The sequence below is a fragment of the Haliotis rubra genome, unplaced genomic scaffold (assembly GCF_003918875.1).
Source record: "Haliotis rubra isolate DU_JTF1 unplaced genomic scaffold, ASM391887v1 Scf149, whole genome shotgun sequence".
Lineage (NCBI taxonomy): Eukaryota > Metazoa > Mollusca > Gastropoda > Lepetellida > Haliotidae > Haliotis > Haliotis rubra.
In genome coordinates this window covers 366,932-384,603 of record NW_025765436.1, presented here as the reverse complement: position 1 = coordinate 384,603, position 17,672 = coordinate 366,932, and the positions used below count along the sequence as shown (strand labels likewise).

At 40.0% G+C, this 17,672-nt stretch overlaps 1 protein-coding gene across 1 annotated transcript; it reads right to left on the bottom strand.

Annotated features, from left to right (window-relative positions):
• Positions 1-426: 426 nt before the first annotated feature.
• Positions 427-17,402, bottom strand: LOC124269999. Its single transcript, XM_046705018.1, has 3 exons — positions 17,235-17,402; positions 1,454-1,670; positions 427-906 (listed from the first exon to the last, which is right to left on the bottom strand). The coding sequence occupies exons 2-3, from the start codon at positions 1,666-1,668 to the stop codon at positions 813-815; spliced, it is 309 nt and encodes a 102-aa protein (XP_046560974.1). The 5' UTR covers positions 1,669-1,670; positions 17,235-17,402; the 3' UTR covers positions 427-812.
• Positions 17,403-17,672: the final 270 nt, after the last annotated feature.

Here is a 17,672-nt window from a genome sequence, read left to right as displayed (position 1 = left end):
CATTAACCTGTGCTGTGCCGTCTCCATCCTTTCTCGCACACTTTGCTGTTCCTCTCTTTGCACCCCTCCCTCGTAACAAATAGTGAACTGTGTCAAGATGTTAATGATAGTTTGTTCAACAACCTTTTTATTTTTAGGACATAAATTCGGAAAACAAATCACAGAGTTGGTGTGATGTTTTGATTATGATCAGCGTTTCATTGAGTAGTAGTGTTCGAGTTAGATTGCAATTAATCGGTCCGATTTTGAGCCCAACGGACTATAGTTGTGTCAGCTTAAGGTGATACAAGTCGTGGACGGTCACCACGATCATATTACAGTGGGGCGACTGTAGGAATTGCATCACTGCCCCCATGCTGATCTCAACGGCCATTTTGATAAATGGATAACCGTAGCTGAATAGCTGAATAAAAACGTGAATCTATGTCCACTTCATCAGATATTTATTCAACAGTTGTGCAACGTGTTTAAAATATATGCATTTATTTCCTTAGTCCGCAGTATTTTGTCCTGAAAAGTATATATATTTTGTTTTCTTGTTTCGTATTCACCAATGCTGAACTTCTTCATTAACCGTCTTTATTATTGAATTAAATAAGTTCAAAACTTCACCCGAGAAACTAAAATCGTGCTAGCGAAAAGGGGAGTGTGCGATGAAGGAAAATAGTTTTTTGTTCAATGTTCAGCATTTTATGCAGATGGCGGAACATAACGTTGACTTTCATAAGCGACTAGGGGATCGTGTTGATAGGATCCAATGAAAGATGGAAGAATTGTCACGTGATCATGCACATAGAAAGTGACGACGTTTTTCACAAGAAGTAGGGGTCTTCCATGTCCCACAGTGGGTTGTTGTACGAGTTATCGAATCTCTTGTTCCAGCTTCCCCGTTTGCCGATATTGCACCTGAAATATACAAAGAATTATGAGATTATGTTAACGGGACATAATTTGATGTTAACAAGACGTAAAGATAGGGTAAAGAGGCAACATTGTCATTAAAGTTTATACCGTTTTAGTAATCACTGTTCGAAACCACGCACGCCTATAGACGCTGGCCCGACAGTGGCACTATATAAGACCATGTTTCCTCCGTCCGTCACTAGTACTTCATTTCCAGACATGGTTAGACATGACAAAGACCTTTGATATGAAATGTCATATACTGGAGATGATAGTACCGTATTTGCGATGCGAGTACCGATCTCTAATAGAACCAAGTCTCTAATAGACGGAGGTATGGTCATCGTGATGCTCTTGAAATCAGCTTCACCCCCAAATCACCTCACGTCATTCTCACTAAATTTCTTAATTTACACAGGTGCCTCCAACATTGCCTTTTTAAAGCGTTTTCTTGTTTACAGATCATCGTCATAGAGATTGCAGAGTGAGCCGCTAAACAATGCTCACGTCCGCACGCCCGTACACAGCAACATAGATATGGGTTACTTACGGTATGGACTTCTTGCTCGGTTTACAGTCGGAGACACACTTCCTGTAAACGTCACAGCAGTAGGAGGGTTCTTTATCGCCCAGCTGGCCGTTCTCGTACGCCCTCTTACACACAAACAACCCGCGCATGCAGCCCACCATACACCCCTCGCTACGGCCCACCGTCAACACGGCTACCAGCAGGAACACCAACAACGCTTGTATGTACAGCTTCATCACTGAAACATAGAACAGGTAGAAATACAGGTGGGTGTTTCAGGAACACCAACAACGCTTGTATGGACAGCTTTCATCAGGTAGAAATAAGGTGGGCGTTTCAGGAACACCATCAACGCTTGAAACATGAAACATAGAACAGGTAGAAATACAGATGGGTGTTTCAGGAACACCAACAACGCTTGTTTGTACAGCTTCATCACTGAAACATAGAACAGGTAGAAATACAGGTGGTGTTTCAGGAACACCAACAACGCTTGTATGGACAGCTTCATCACTGAAATAGAACAGGTAGAAATACAGGTGGGTGTTTCAGGAACACATACAGGTAAAAATGCTAGGAACACCACCAACGCTGAAACAGATTGGAAGACATGATGGTCATTGATCACAATTAGGTACGGTAAGTGGTGAAGGTTCGGAGAGGAAACGCTTTTTGTCGCAGGTTCAAAGTAGGAAATCTGAGATGCGTGTAGCACTGGGTCCGAGAGACGTGGGAAAGGACGTGTTGAAGAAAGCCTGCCTGTGTATAGTGAGAGGAAGTGAAAAGTGTTTTCCACCGTAACATAAAGATGCCTTATTGGAACCTAAATAATCGTTAATAACACACGTAATCACTAAAACAACTGAATGGTGAGATTTTAGTGCTACCGTTCTTTTTTTTTTATGACTCCAGATCCTATATTCATTCGTATTTAAATAATGAGGCTATTTATGAAAACAAATTTATTCCTAAACCATGCTCCAAGTAAGTCATTCACCGGTGGAGTCAGCGTTTTAAAATATATTTGGGTTTAGACAATACGTCAGTCACTGAAATAAAAGTGGGAAATAGATTTCTTCTGACACTGTTTATTACATGTATTCGGGTGTTGATTTGTGTTAGTAGTACCTCAGTCCAGTTCTGTTGAGTTCCGGTCATGTGCGATGTATCGTCATATTCAGAAATTTGAAATACATATGTATACTTGAATAGTTTACCACAAGTTTCTTTTAAATTTTACAGCACCTGAAGAAACTGTTTTATCTATTTTCGAAAAGTAAACGGTTAAAACAGCGAATTTATAATCGACAGAAACATTCAAATAGCGTATTTGGACGATACCTATATTCGTTTCGCTAGACAGCATCAGACCACGGCACTGACATTATCAGAGGTAGGGGCGGTGGGGTAACCAAGTGGTTAAAGCGTTCGCTCGTCGTGCCGAAGACCCGGGTTCGATTCCCCACAAGGGTACAATGTGTGAAGACCATTTCTGGTGTTCCCCGCCGTGATATTGCTGGAATATTGCTAAAAGCGGCGTAAAACCATACCCACTTACTCACTCAAATTCAGAGGTAGACAAGTGCATCCGATCCACAGAATGGACCTATTGTTAGATCAAAGCTACAGTTGAGTGCGCTGAAGGCGAAAGACGCTGATCTAAACAATAGCCCTGGGTTTGAACATAAACAACACTTTGAAACATTTACAAGGGAAAGTACGAGCAAACACGGGAACATTTATTTCAAGCGACATTAATAATGACATTAATGCTGTTTAGAACAATCCCTTCAGCAACACTTGAAATCTTGTATAAACAATCAAGACAGAAGGAATCCCTCACACAAAACGGCTCCATTATCATTCAGTGAAGTGTTTCGCAGAATAATTTGGACACCTTGAGATTTCATCGCCATTGCCCATCATACAACAAATCCAATCAAGTGGAACGAGACCTTTACCCGACGGAATTCGCGTTCTGTCTGGTTGAAGAAAACAACCATTATTGTCATCTTTGTGACTAGTTCTGATATTGATTGGTTTTAGTAAAGAGAGTACAGCTTGTTCCTGAACAATTCATACTTGAAACAAGTAAGTAGAATTCTTAATGTATGATCTTAGACGAGGCCAGTTCAAGTGGGCCGGGTTCCGCCACATCAGCCATAGTATTAGAGCGCGCGTACTGTGCAGTTAAAGAGTCCTGTTGTCTGGAAACAAATGGAAACGGTTTTCCTCGTGTTTGTATTTTCATGTTACAAGGTTGTATTGACCTACTATATCGGCCCTGGTGTTAGGTATGGTCACGACAGTTTGTTTTACTCGAGGTAAATCACAAACCGAGGTGCGGGTTATACAGTCGTAATCAGCGTTTGTGTTTCCGATGTTTTTGTGTGTAGACGACTTCCGGTTGTGCCGATTTGCATTTGAAGTCATGATAATAATAATGAGGGTACGTATACCGCGCAATACTCTACGCCACAAAGGGGCATGCTCAAAGCGCGCACAAACAGCACAACATTATTACTCCAGATACAAGCTGCCCGTGAGGCGCTAGAAGGTTATAGTCACATAACTTATCCCACCGGGTACCTATTTTTCTGCTGGTGAACAGAAGCAATTTTGAACAAACTCACTTGCCTAAGGTGAGACCACATATATCACGTGTTTCGTTGTGGGGCTCAACGTTGCTTACCTTCAACTGATTTGTGACATGAGCTCTATGCAAAGCACCACATATCTGTATGCTACATGATTGCACCCCTCTTTATGAGGCAAGTCTGTTGTGTTGATTTACTCGTAGATCGATGCTCATGATGTTAATCACTGGATTGTCTGGTCAAGACTCAATTATTTACAGAGTGCCGTTATATAGTTCAGTGGCGGATCAGAGAGGGGTTCAGGGTTCGAACCCCCTGAATATGAAGATAATTTTGGGCATTGGCGGAGCCCATGGGAGTTCAGGGGGTTCGAACTCCCCTGAACCCCCTGAACCTCCTCCTTTCAAAATTCCTGGATCCGCCCATGTACTTGGAATATTGCTGAGTGCTGCGTTAAGCAACAAATAAATAAAGAAGGCAGCCCACGGCCCCATATACATGTAACATTGTTTTATCAAGTCGGTCGAAACACTGACATTCGTCAAGACCTCATTCTGCTAAAATATCTGCTTTTAAACCAGGCTCTGGCTCTGCATTTTAGAATTATTTTTTGTTTTGAAACATGTTTGATGAAGTGTGCTGATGACCAACAATATCATGCATGATCGTTCTCCCCTCTCTTGGCGATAGTTTTCTTTATGTATACGAGGCAGAAGTTCTGCATGTATTGGAAAAATAAAATCAGGGGCATATGGCCAAGATGTTTAACATTATCTTCAGGTATATCCATGATCTGATATAGTACAGTAACGGCCAAATATCCCTTCCCTCAGTTAGCCATATGGGCTTGACATGTGACATATCAGTGGAACCGTACCAGCTGTTTCATATTTAGATCTATGCAAAACGCCTCGGTTCAGAGAGCCACTGTCCATAAGACGCCTACTTTCTACTTATGTCGAGCAAGACATTCAGCAGCTCTGGTATTCGGTGTCTCCATTTACACAACTTTAAGGTACAATCGAGCATGTTCTTTCTACGAAGATTTCAATGAGCATCATACGACTCTTCCTTAACTGTTTAGATCAGGTTTACGACATTCAAGGCATAGTAAAACTCGCGTTTCAGAACGCGTTACGGTAGACGTGTGGAGGGCTTGCCACAGTTTGACGCACCATTGCCACGTGACGTTCCCTATGTTGATTTGTACCTTTTGTTCTTGTGAAGTCTTCAGGTCAACAATCAATCAGCAATACATTTAGAGTGGTGCCACCAGTAGTGAGTGAGTTTAGTTTTACGCCGCACTCAGCAATATTCCAGCTATATAGCGGCGATCTGTAGATAATCGTGTCTCGACCAGACAATCCAGTGATCAACAACATGAGCATCGATCTGCGCAAATGGGAACCGATGACATATGTCAACTAAGTCAGCGAGCCTGACCACCCGATCCCGTTAGTCACCTCTTACAACAAGTATGGGTTACTGAAGACCAATATTCTAACCCTGACCTTCACTGCCACCAGCAAGGTAGGATACGCTCACCATATCGCGATCATGGATGCGGCGTTAAACAACAAAAAACAAACAAAACAAACTTTGCTTGTGGAAAAGGTGGTGACTATTGGGGCCATGGAGTAACTATGGTAGTGATTCTTATAATGGTTGTATAAATCATCAACATGTACATCACAATGAAAGGCTATGTTCTGGTATCTGAGGTACGAAGTAGAAGACAATAAGTTCTTTTCTATTTTTAATCATGATTATTTAGTTTTTGTTTGCTTACGATTTGTACCGAAAAAGTAAATACAAAGGATGTTTGTTTTATTTCTTGTGAAATAACTTCCTTATGAAACAAAACCATTTAACACATTCTGTGTGTAAAACAGTTGGTGTGGAACCCACTAACGCAGTTTAACAAAGAAATTGTCTTGAATGAGTTCTATCAGGATGGTCTTAAAGAAACGACCATCATTAAGAAAACAAACTCAAATATTTTTCATTAACGAGATTTCTGAATACAAAACAAAAAATAAATATATAGCATTTTATGAGTAAAACGCTCCATCCGTCTGTCAGTCCTAAACCGGTGTGCAAATACTGTCGGGTATTTCCGTGTTTGTTCGGCTTCACTCGCAAATGCCACGGGTGAGGAGGAAAAGGTCATATTTATGATAGGGTATTGTTACCAATAATGCAGTAATATGATCAGCATGAGAGGAATAAAACACTGTGTTAAAACACCCATTAACCAATCAGCGTGCCATATTGTCCTCTTGTTCTCAGAGAGAGCTGTGCTATTCTTACGCGTTTTGAAAGACAATCAATATGTACGCACTGACTACAGAAGAAAAAAACACAATTACTGGTGTCTACGAAAACAACAGCGACTTCATCGTTGAGACGGTGGGAAAATAGACTGGTTTTACATCATTACGGGACAAAGGGTGCAGCGCCTTTATAATTCAAAATAACCCGATAATTCCTCACGTGGCCCTACCTTTGGGTATTTAGCGTGGTTATTTTTCCACTATTTCTTGAAAAGAATTTTACAAGGAGACCATTAATACTGAGAGTAAAATTGATAGCGAAATGAGGTGGACGTCAGTTATAGGAAGCATACATTTAACAGTGCGAATTGCTCTCTCAAAATTCTTTCAAAAATATGTGTTTTATAACCCAAGTACCCTATTTACATGTTATAATAATTTAATGTTGAAAATTATAAATATGACAAAATAAGATACCATGTGTGAGCATGCTTATCAATGAGCAGGTTTACTGTGTGGTTGTCAAAATGTAGTTATAATAAACTTTTCAAGTTTATATCTGTTTTATTGTAACATGAGTACACGAATTTAGTTTATATCCTGATGTAATAAAAACCTAAAATTGTCTTTTCTATTAAACATCTTCATATTTTCATTCTTCCTATACGATCGGTATATACTCTCCAAATATTATTTTCTGATATACGATGTACATGAGTGAGTGTGAGCTTTTAGCAATATTCCTGCAATCGGCTTCACACATTGAACTCATGCGGGGAATCGAACCAGGGCCTTCGGCGTGACGAGCGAACGCGTTAACCAATTGGCTAGCCGACCATTAACGATTACACGAATTGGGTATATCAGCAGGAGAGCTTTCAGTTACTTTCCTCAGATTTGTGTGTAATAGCCTTTCGTATTTTATCCGACTCCAGTTCTCTAAAGAGGTAATTGACAATTTGTTTCGGCTTAAAGTTACAATAGTAGAGTTTGATTAATGTGCTCAGTGACATCTGTTGGTATAAATACAACATTGGTTCGTCATTCGTTTCATTGTTTCCGCGTTTAAAGCACCCATTCAAGGTGCTCACGGGCGTATTGTCAGCTTCCGGTTGGCTACAACAGAACTTCCGGTCAATGTCCTTCCCGCAAAGAACCTAAGAGCCAGTCATCCAGTAATGTTCTATTCATTGTAAACATGTTATTTACATTCGGAACTATGGTTGATGGATATTTCCATCTACAACGTTTATACACCGAGGGCTAAAAGGTAAATGCCCCATTCAGCGTCGCATATTTCGGAAATGTGTTTGTACTCATGTGAACCGGAGAATAAGCTTATGCTGCCAGTCTGTTTGCATTGTGTAATACTGACTTGCTTCAAATGTTAACGGATACAGGGAATACACTCAGTAATCAAATCGAAATCAATTACAACCCGCACAAGGTTGCTATTTACAAATATAATTCTATAAGTCTCCAGGAAACTATTATTGTTATATGAATTTTGACGGCATGTTCTCATTTCGCCCACATCCCAATTCGCCCTACAGTCTTAACAACATTTCATGGTCTGTTGACTGTTGATTACGCAATGGTAAACTAGTGGCACCCGTATGATCTAAAAGTGGACTCTCCTAGTTAAAGTAGTTGAAGGGCAAAACGAATTTATTTATGTTATTTGTCAGTTATTTATTTATTCTGTTATTTGTCATTTCCCTATCACAATGACAATCACATCATATCATAAATTCACATCATATCACATTAGTATGAAGGAAGTTAACTTGTGCTGATGTCCATTTAGGAGATAAACATACTGTGTTGGAAAATTAGAGGTTTATAACGAAATTATAATAGCTCTAAATTTGAATTGAAAACCCTACGTGTAGCGTGAGGTTTTAAATACAAAATTTAGAGCTATTATAATTATATCTCTATTCTACCATAGCCGTGTTATTAAGATTTAAAATAATACATACTGGATTGGAAAATCAGAGGTATATAATGTGATTATATACCTCTGAATGACTTTGATTAACCACAATCCAGTATTTACTGAAGGCATGATAGAATCTCACTTCAACTTGATAAGGTGACCAGCCACGTCGAGGACCTAAAGGGGTGATCTTCAGAACAAATGTATTATGTTACCTACGAATACATAAAAATACCAGAATAGTTGAAGCGTTTTGGACATTTGTGATGTGCTGTCTTTGAATACAAATGTCAGTTGAAACATTTGCTAGAAAATTTTTAAGGTGTAATGATTTTAGTTCAGTTTCTATTTCCATAAGTGAAAACGACATTGCTGCTTTCCGATAGACACCAAACAAAAAGAAAGCCTTAAACTGGTTGTAAACAGTCTTTATTCACATGTCCTATGCATTTAGATAAACAATTTCCAAACTGTTCGATGTTTTAATATACCAGCTATGATTTAATTTGACATATATATAAACGTTTATGAAATACAAGGAATTATGCGATATTTGTTTCATTTGTTTTTTATCTTGCACCCAAAATGTAGTTTTTGATGCATTTTCCAATTTATTTGTACTTACCGAAAGTTCCACCAGTTGTCTCCCAGATGAATAAGATAGATATGTAATAATGATTTGTTTGTGAAAAGAACACTAAGTTGTGCTATTTCACTTACGCCAAACAAAGGTACCAAAATGTAAAGCCCGAGGTTATAAAACATGAAAGAAACCATGATATGGCTTCAGTCTTTCTATAGTCATTAACATGTTGTGCATGCAGAACAACAGTGAATTTGGATGTTAGGCAACACACAATCCATCTAATCACAGGATATACAAGGTATGATGTTGGTATTTGTAGGCAATTCAGAAAATGAGCCTTCAACTTCACTGATCCACAAACTTGTCACTTTTAGAGATTAGTGATGGCAACTGATTTTCATAAGAGGCAAATATGTTGACTTTACATTGGTAAAAAGAATTACAAGGTGCAAGCAATTCTATTTTGGACCCCTTGTACCTAGCTGTGTACACTTTTCGTTGGAATCGAACACATATCCTTATAGCAACAGTCAATCAAGATGTAGTGTGGCACTGACCAGTGAGTAGGGGTGCAATTTCTAATCCCAATTAGCCTACAGTATTTTTGTATGCGAAATGGGATGTAGGCGAATTGAGATGTAGGCGAATAGAGACTAAACCATTTTGACGCCAAACAACGATTGACGCCAAATATCGATGCCACTGGCCGCAACAAATTATGAAAGTAGACATAATGCGTCTCTCTTTTACAATGCTACTTCTAAGCTTTGTCTCTAGCTTTGTTTATGCAGTTACTTTGAGAATGTCTAAACTGTATCAGTGAGTGAGTTTAACGCCACTTTGAGCAGTACTCTCGATACATTAACTATTCAGGTTTGTACCAATTTCTGGAACCAAAGAGCTCGGGTTTGGTGGTGGCAATGTGAGACACATAAGCATGAGGAGGACCCAAGATTATAGGTTTCTTCCACTCAACTCTATGTACCAAGATACACATGTACCAAGATACACATGTACCAAGATACACATGTACCAAGAGGTATTACTCCAAGATTCACCCGATCTGTGTTTAACTGAGAAGGATTTACAGGGCATCTCTGTTCGATAATTTCAGAACTCTCCTCTGACATAATATAAAAGTTGACTCACAGGTATGACATATATTATGTCCATGAATTTTCGAGTTGAGAAGAACTTCTGGTTGAATATAGACAGCGTACAACGGGCTGATTTCGGTGTGGGCGAAGATGTTGCTTTATGTACCACTTAAGGACTTAGTAAATCCAATTATGATGCGCTAGATTCCAGGGGAGTCACTCTACCACCTCACCCCCGGGTACCCATCTATTGCTGAGCAAACAGAAGCATATTTCGTACAAGGTGTCATGTCTAAGGAGACATCACGTGTAAATGGGGCGTAACCCGTAACATTCGCAGGGGTCAGCAGGGGCTGCCGAACAAGGCCACCCACCCGGCCACTCTCGGCAACAAATATATCTTAACTCCAACAGGAAATACAAGCTAAGACGATGTGACATGGAGGGTGTCTTGGACGACGTCTAGTTGACAACTAACGGCGCCATGTATATTGATAGTATCGGTTTGTGTCATGTTTTAAGAGATTCATGCGAATCAAATGAATTTTATGTCTGCATCTACTAAACATGACCGTCTTGAAGGAAATGTATGGGGCATTATGGATTCGTTAAATTCTGATCTATGAATTATGAATAGAAGTTCATGTTAAATTTCAGTTTCGTGAATTTAGAACATCGTAAACATGCCAACAGTGGTTTGCACTGTGCACGGCTGATGGCATCTCACTGAGTCACCAGAGTTTCCGCTCTCCGAGGACGTTTGTCAAAATGTCGTCAATTCTAATCCATATTTCATTTCCAGCATTCTTCCACATTACACAAATACTAGTGCCAAGGTGGTGCTATATCAAGTTTGACCTGAATGGACTCCTTGACACAACAGAAACTTGGATGTCACATACTTAATCTCACTGAGTGAGACCAGGGGTGATGTTAGAACGAAGTTTTTTCTGTAAGGAAAATACTAAATTCGATTCTATTTTATCCGATTGCTTCCCTGAAATAATAGAAACGTTTGTTATCTGTTTTGGTAAATCGTACTCATTCTGTCTCTAGCATAATGGTAACTATTTCCACTCCGAAATTTACTCCCCGTTATTTTAGAAAATGAGTTTTAAAATATTATAGGATTCCAAAATAAGCACCCCGGCCACATTGCAAAAACGGGAAATTCTTGAAGGTTTTGTTTGGAGGTATCTTAACAGTATTATGACTGCATTACAAATTCAATTAAGCATCGAAGTCTATTCCTCTTTATTGGCCTGGATTCATTGATTTTCATTCACACATGTCATCGGTTCCCAATTGCGCAGATCGATGCTCATGTTGTTGATCACTGGATTGTCTGGTCCAGACTCGATTATTTACAGACCGCCGCCCTATAGCTGGAATATTGCTGAGTGCGAGGTTAAACACCCAACCAACCAACCTCAATCATCGTTTGATAGTGCTTCTTAAATAAATGCTCATGATATATACCAAGTCGTACAATTACTGATCACGAAAAGAGTTTTGCGGCTTTTGTTCGATTAATACGGAGAATTCTCGTAATCGACCGAGACTACGTGCTGTATATGCATTTCATGCTAAACGTGATGTAGAGACGTGCTGGGAGTGCCAAATGGCTCATTTGATACACATGCTGCACGTGCAGTCCGTGCAAAACGTGAAAACTGCCAGGACAGTAACTAATATATAGAACACGTAACTTACATATGATCGGGATTAAGGAGAGAGTGATGACCTTGTCTTCCATGTAACACATATCTGTATTTTAAATCAGTTAGAAAACACGCGACACGCCTTCATTTCCGAAAGACCCATTTTTATCCCAAATCAATTTCTACAATGGCCGGATCTCTCAAAAATGGCTAACCTTCTCAAATCCAAAAGAACAAACACTTTACGTAACTCAGCAAAATATATTAGAATTGTTTCCAAACAGCTCCAAATAAAAATCTAATTTGTAACATTTACACTTTTTCAATTAGTTATGATATATCTTTGTATAGACAAGGGTTCGATTCCCCACATGGGTACAATTTGTGAAGCCCATTCCTGGTGTCCCCCGCCGTGATATTGCTGGAATATTGCTAAAAGCGGCGTAAAACCATACTCACTACTCACTTTGTATATGCATTATAAATGATGTCGATGTCACTTTGTACATCCTTGCTATCTTGGTATTTATTGTATCCATTCGCATTTATTTGTCTCATGTACCACCACTGGTGCGTTTTTGAGAAATAAAGATGGTGATGAATATGATCGAGATGGAAGGACTGCCAACTTCGCATGCATTTCACACAAATATCAAATTTTGCTACGTACAAAATAACTCATCGGTATGTGACGGAACTGCTTGGCTTGCATTGTGTTCAGATGCAGTAAATATATATTTCCATCATGTACCGACATGAGCCGTCTATTTGCTGCTGAACAATTCATCTACAGGTCTTATCCCGGGCCAGAAACAGGTTTGATGGATAGTTGGGGAAACTTGCAAGCAAGTTTTGACGGATTTGGTCTGTCGGTGTGCACAGTCGTAGAACGATATATTCAATCCCATGTGATAGCCACAAACAGCAAGACGAAACGATTACATTGGACTGTACTTCTTCAGTTACAAATACTACTTATAGAAACTAAATTGATTAGTTTCGGACGTCAAATGCCACGAACACTAATTAAGTTCTTCAGAAAAAGGTAACTATGACCCGTGGGTTTAATGGGTCACATGAAAATAAGACGATGGACATTTGTTTTGTAACAATGCTTATAATTTATTCGCAATGGCGTATAATACTGATTTGACTGTTTACCGAAATTATACCAATTACAAAAGTCGAGACCCGTGAAGGTTCGGGCTAGAATGAATCTTCAGTAACCCATGCTTGTCGTAAGAACCGACTAACGGGATCGGGTGGTCAGGCTCGCTGACTTGGTTGCCACATGTCATCGGTTCCCAATTGCGCAGATCGATGCTCATGCTGTTGATCACTGGATTGTCTGGTCTACACTCAATTATTTACAGACCGCCGCCATATGGCTGGAATATTGCTGAGTGCGGCGTAAAAGTAAACTCACTCACTCACAAAAGTCGAAGTGTTTCAATTTTACCATGGTACAGTAAGTGACACATTGCCACATTGTCGTGTAGAACTCAGCAATAATCGCATCACACTCCGTCTGGGTACAATGACATGAGATCAAGCAAGTCACCTTGCATGACCACCCGATCAATCAAAATGCTGTTAAAGACATGCACAGATGGGTTGCTGGGCCCCACGTCAACCCGAAATCCCCATGGTTTCTTATTGAGGGACTGGTCACTTGGACTGGACGTGGGGGTGTTGGGAATGGGCAGGTCTAAGACTGATTTTAGGACCGTATGGTATTTTGCTGACCATCTATCTTATCTAGCTTCTCCTCCCATCTTCCCCACACATGATGTAATATTTCAACCTGTACAACAAATCAACTTAAAACATCATATACTGTATAGGTATATTCATGTATAAGTAGATCTCAGACCAGAGACCAGCGACACAATACATGTAAGTTTTAAGTTTCAAGGTTCATCATGACAAGTGATACTTGACGACAGTGGCTGTATAATGCCAGTTTAAAACTCAAAATATTAATTACACATAAGGCCATGAACAAACATATTCTTGTTTCTAATTACCGTCCGACGAAAAAATTCGACCTGACCCTAAGATGTTTTTGGTTTTTACACTTGAGAAATTGCAACTTTGACTCTCAAAATGTGCATGAAGTTTTCACACTTCTAAGTTTTGATTTTCTATCGGAGAAAAGGTGTAAATTATCACAGAAATCAAGGGGTGGGGGACATAAAATAAAATAAAATGTAAAAATGAAATCCGTCCGCCCGACCCATATTTAAAAAGTGATGAGAAACAAGAATATTTTTTTATGGGGCCTAACGTGCCCTGGACTGACTTCACATCCCCCGCCAACAGTTTTCATAGAGATATATCCGCTTGAATGAGCGCAAAACCTTACATGATATTGACACGTAACCCTAAACAGAGTGTGCGCATCACCCCCACCTTCTCTCCTGTACGACGTACATACATACACCCGCTAGCATGACAATACCTCCACTCACCCAAGGCCTCAAGCCCGCAGCGCTCTTCTGCTGACACATCGGAACGGAGACAAAGCGAGTTCAATTAAAAACGTGTGCAGTTTTAACAAATCATGGGAACAGTTTAGAGGACATATTTCTTTTGCAGTTGTCAAGATGCCAAGGCAAAACTGAAAAAACTTCCATAAATGAAACAGAAGAAATGACATATTTCACTTCTAGCAAGTACCTATTTCTTTAGTCAATGCCTATCCGCAAATGCAGATACATCTATTATACGGTAGCAATACACGTTATGTGCAGATTAGAGCCCCATGGCGAATCGTTGTATACGATGTCGCTGCCCCACTGATGCCGTATTGACGATGTGCCAACAATGTGCCACTCTGTCATAATGAAGAGCTGCCTGTGTGTCTGTCTTACGCTCGTATCTTCACACTTAATGCCTATACGAAAATCTCAGCTGTTTGGCGAGTTTGAATATGTCCATTCGTGTTTGCGTATCGTTACATTACGAGCATGTCTGACGAAAACCTGTATGGTCAGTGTCAAGACGGCGCGGCTGATGTGTTGATGTCGGCGCGGAAGATGGTGCAGATGTCGATGCCGATATGAATTCAAAAAGTCAGCGCCACACTATAACCAATATCCAACGTCTGCAGAAACAGCAGCCTGGTTCCCGGGGTCTGCTGCGCTGACGCTTCAGTGTCGAAGCGTTAGCGCAGCAGACCCCAGTAACCAGGCTGCCGAAACAGATTCTATAAGGCGTAAATGGCAAAAACGGTTATGGAAATTACACGAATGGATCACTGAAAATTGGTGATGACACCGGTTTTTCGCCCGAGGTGCAAGCAGATGCTGATCTACTGGTAGAACGCGCCACGAGCAGAATTTTCTTTAAAAAAGTGAATATCTGCGAGTGTGGTGTTGTTGGTGATGGAACGCAGTTGTTTCTTAAGGAAACGTAAGAATTTAATAGATCTGGGTACATGATACAATTGTCATGGGTTTTGTTTGTTTGCTGGGCATCGCCGCACTCAGCAGTATTCCAGCTACATGTAAATAGTCGAGTCTGGACCAGACAATCCAGTAATCACCACCATCAGCATCGATCTAAACAATTGCGTGAGTGAGTTAGTATAGGTTTACGCCGTTTTTAGCAACTTTGCAGCAATATCACGGCGGGGGACACCAGAAATGGGCTTAACACATTGTACTCTTGAAAGTGGGGAGTCGAACTCGGGTCTTCCGCGTGACGAGCTAACGCTTTAACAACTAGGCGCCCCTCCGTCCCGCACGACGGTCCCTCTACCAGATAATCAAGTGATCAACGCCATGAGCATCGATCTACGTCAGTGGGATCCGATGGCATGTGTCAACCAAGTCAGCGAGTCTGACCACCCGATCCCGTTAGTTGCCTGTAACGAAAAGGATGGGTTGCTGAAGACCAATTCTAACCCGGATCTTCACGGGTCCTTCTCTTTTATAGTACACTACCCAGGTAGGGAGTTCAAAGAGACTGAATCGTCGCAAGTCGTAGTGTATTTAACTTTTATTGTCAACACTGCTATGTTACGCTAAACCATCGTTTAAAGAAATCACTCCAGCCGCTTTGTCCATGACATTAGAAATAATGGGAAACCTATATATTTTGTTTAATAATATATTTTTAGGCTCGCTCTTTACTCGCTGATCAGAAACAGAAAGGTTGTGAATGTTAGAACATGATCATTTGACTGTGTTCTTACAAATAAATGATCAAATAAAACAGATAAAGACATTTAACGATTCTTAAATTGGAATTATTACTGTTTCGTATTAATGCATCAATCGTTACAATAATCTTGAACGTTAGATAAGAGCCATTAATATACACCGAAGACATTAGAACGAGTGTTTACTATCTATTTTCTCTCTCATCTCTACTGTGTAGAATTCCTTTAACTAAGTTATACAAATACATGTAGCAAAATCGAGAAAGTGAACCAGTTTTCCTGATGCAAAACTAAAAGTAGACTTTTGTCGTTTTGTATTTCGCGATTTGTTCAGGTCCGTTTTTTAAGTTGATTCTCTTTCGTTAGACATTGATGCAGTTTTGATGTGTAATCTGTGATGTCTTGCAAACGAAAGAAGAAACACCTTGCGTAAAATACTACTGGCAGAACGTTAACTTCCACTCACCCCCGTCATATACGACGATAAACGCTTTCAGAACGAGGAGAAACTTTCGAAGTTTGTCTTTAAAGTGTAACTTAATATAATCGATTGATTATCGTTTTTAGCCAATTTTGTGTCGCCAGTGGAGAATGTATTTCATCTCTTCCTTGTTTCAGAATAACAAGAGCTCAGGCATACGAAAATGTTCATTAAACTTTGCCAACGTACAACACATGGCTTTGGAAATTTGAACAAATTACAAATAGTTGTATACTAACCATGAGAAACTTAACGTGGACATTCACTAGTCAGACGGTGTTTTGACACTTGTGGACGATAGAACGCACGGTGAAATCCGGACCAGCCTGCTGTTTTGGAAATATTGAAGACACACATTTGGTGTGACTTTGTACGGATTTGACAGATGACCTGACAATTGTTAGGGTTTCTATAATATGTTTTCATGGACGGGTACAAACAAACTTTCTACAGCTTTACCAGTATTCATAACATTTCATGTCTTGAGTGAGTGAGTGAGTATGGTTAGCAATATACCAACAATATCACGGCGGGGAACACCAGAAATGGGCTTCACACATTGTAGCCATGTGGGGAATCGAACCCGTGTCTTCGGCTACCCCACCGCCCCATTTCATGTCTTGAATGTATAGGTACAAAATAGAGCATATCTCTACTATGTCATATATGCAAGCGATATACACTAACCCGTTTATATGTGGTTTCAGTGAAAGAAAAGTGAGCGAAAGAGTTTGTCAGTAGAACTATTCGTGAATACAATGATGATAATGGAAAGATAATTTTCTTTATGATGGAATTATATTTCACGTGAAGAAATAGGACAACCCTTTTGAAAATCTTTTCGGTTTAACTCAAATTCTTTTCCAATCGGCTTGAAAAAAATACTTGTTAACTTACAGGACATTATCCAGACTATCCGAAGGCAATAATTGAAGGTCTGACGGTATAGGCTCTAATAAAAGAACATGAAATAGTTTGCAAAATTGATGAAAGTCGTACTTACCAGATGTTGATATTATACACGAAACGAAACAAAAGTAGAGCTGTCTCAAATTTCAGAGATGATACGAAGGGCTTGGGTACTTGAGTTCTTGTTCGCCCGTACGGTTCCCTACTCCTCGTGCAGCACTGTCGGTTCTCACCAGTCTTATGCAATATTGGTAGCGCGTGCTCTTTATATACGGGCCTCGAAAGGAGAGGCGAGGACTAGATCCCACACACTGACAGCTGTAGCGAGTATTGGCGAATCAGAGCCTTCAACGCAGGGTTAATTCTTGTGCGGAGACGAAAGGTTCTTTAAGAGTCCTTTCAAGACAGTTAATGCATCAGTAATGAGTTTATTCATGCAAATGTGTGGCAGTTTCCCAAATGAAAAGATGACAGCGTATTTAGACATACACAGCACCATGGAAACCGTTTATTTCTCTGATCCTGAAAGCCC

Bases quoted from the DNA above. Each gene is read 5' to 3' on its own strand.
- LOC124269999 (XM_046705018.1), bottom strand. From the start codon at position 1,668: ATGAAGCTGTACATACAAGCGTTGTTGGTGTTCCTGCTGGTAGCCGTG. The intron at 907-1,453 runs GTAAGTAACCCA...TGTATATTTCAG, and splicing joins CCGAGCAAGAAGTCCATACC to GTGCAATATCGGCAAACGGG.